This window comes from Cariama cristata, unplaced genomic scaffold, assembly GCF_000690535.1.
Source record: "Cariama cristata isolate BGI_N322 unplaced genomic scaffold, ASM69053v1 scaffold29821, whole genome shotgun sequence".
NCBI lineage: Eukaryota > Metazoa > Chordata > Aves > Cariamiformes > Cariamidae > Cariama > Cariama cristata.
This window is the reverse complement of record NW_009599207.1, coordinates 77,252-78,019: the sequence shown is the minus strand read 5'-3', so window position 1 is coordinate 78,019 and position 768 is coordinate 77,252. Positions and strand designations below refer to the sequence as shown.

Here is a 768-nt window from a genome sequence, read left to right as displayed (position 1 = left end):
GGGCAGTGGTGCTGAGCAGGTCGGGGGCAGGGGTCGGGATGTGAACGGCCTAGATGGAAACCAGACGAGTGCAACAGGAGACGAATGTGTTGCTGGGCCCCTGCTTTCCTGGCTGATGGGAAATCTGGAGCGTTTTTCTGCATTCTGCCTTGTCCTTCCAGGCTCCCTTCTTGCCTCCTTGGCTGGTCACTATTCCCAGTTAAGCAAATCTTATTTGGACCTCTTAACCGGCTGGGGAAGCCACTTGCTCTATGACCCCTTGCAGGGACGGTGGGTTAAAAGTTGTCATGACAAAGCTGAAGTGTCCTGGGAGGAGCTGAAGGAGCGCTTCAACTGCCTCTGTCGGGGATCTGCACCTCTCAGGGGACAGACCCAAGCTGCTCTGAAACTCCTGAAGGCACGGGATGGAAACTTCAAAGTCTGTGGTCTAAGTGTGTGGACTGACTTACTGATGGAAGTAGAGGAGTATCTGAGGAAAGCAGCAGAGCACTAATGCATAAATGAAAAAACAACATGAAAACTTCTGAAATCCAGCAAATCTGCTTAACTCTAATTGATATGAAAGGCAAGAAAACCATACCTCACTTTGGGTTGAAAACCAAGCATTTTTGTGACTGCTGATCACACTTGCTGACTGCGTGCGAAGCCTTTCAGGGAGGCCTGGTGCTTTCTTGTAATTGCGCTGTCAATTCTGGTCACCACAGGAAATGTCTTCCTTTTTAGTACTTGCTTCTCACCTAATAAAATGAGGAAAATGCTTTGGTTTCA

The 768-nt window shown here is 48.8% G+C and overlaps 1 protein-coding gene across 1 annotated transcript; it reads left to right on the top strand.

Annotated features, from left to right (window-relative positions):
• Window positions 1–4: 4 nt before the first annotated feature.
• On the top strand, window positions 5–493 carry FANCF (Fanconi anemia, complementation group F; the record flags this gene model as incomplete). The annotated part of the gene is made up of 1 exon (XM_009709611.1): window positions 5–493. A coding segment is annotated over one exon (489 nt), but the record flags the coding sequence as incomplete, so codon positions are not given.
• Between the last annotated feature and the right edge of the window lie 275 nt (window positions 494–768).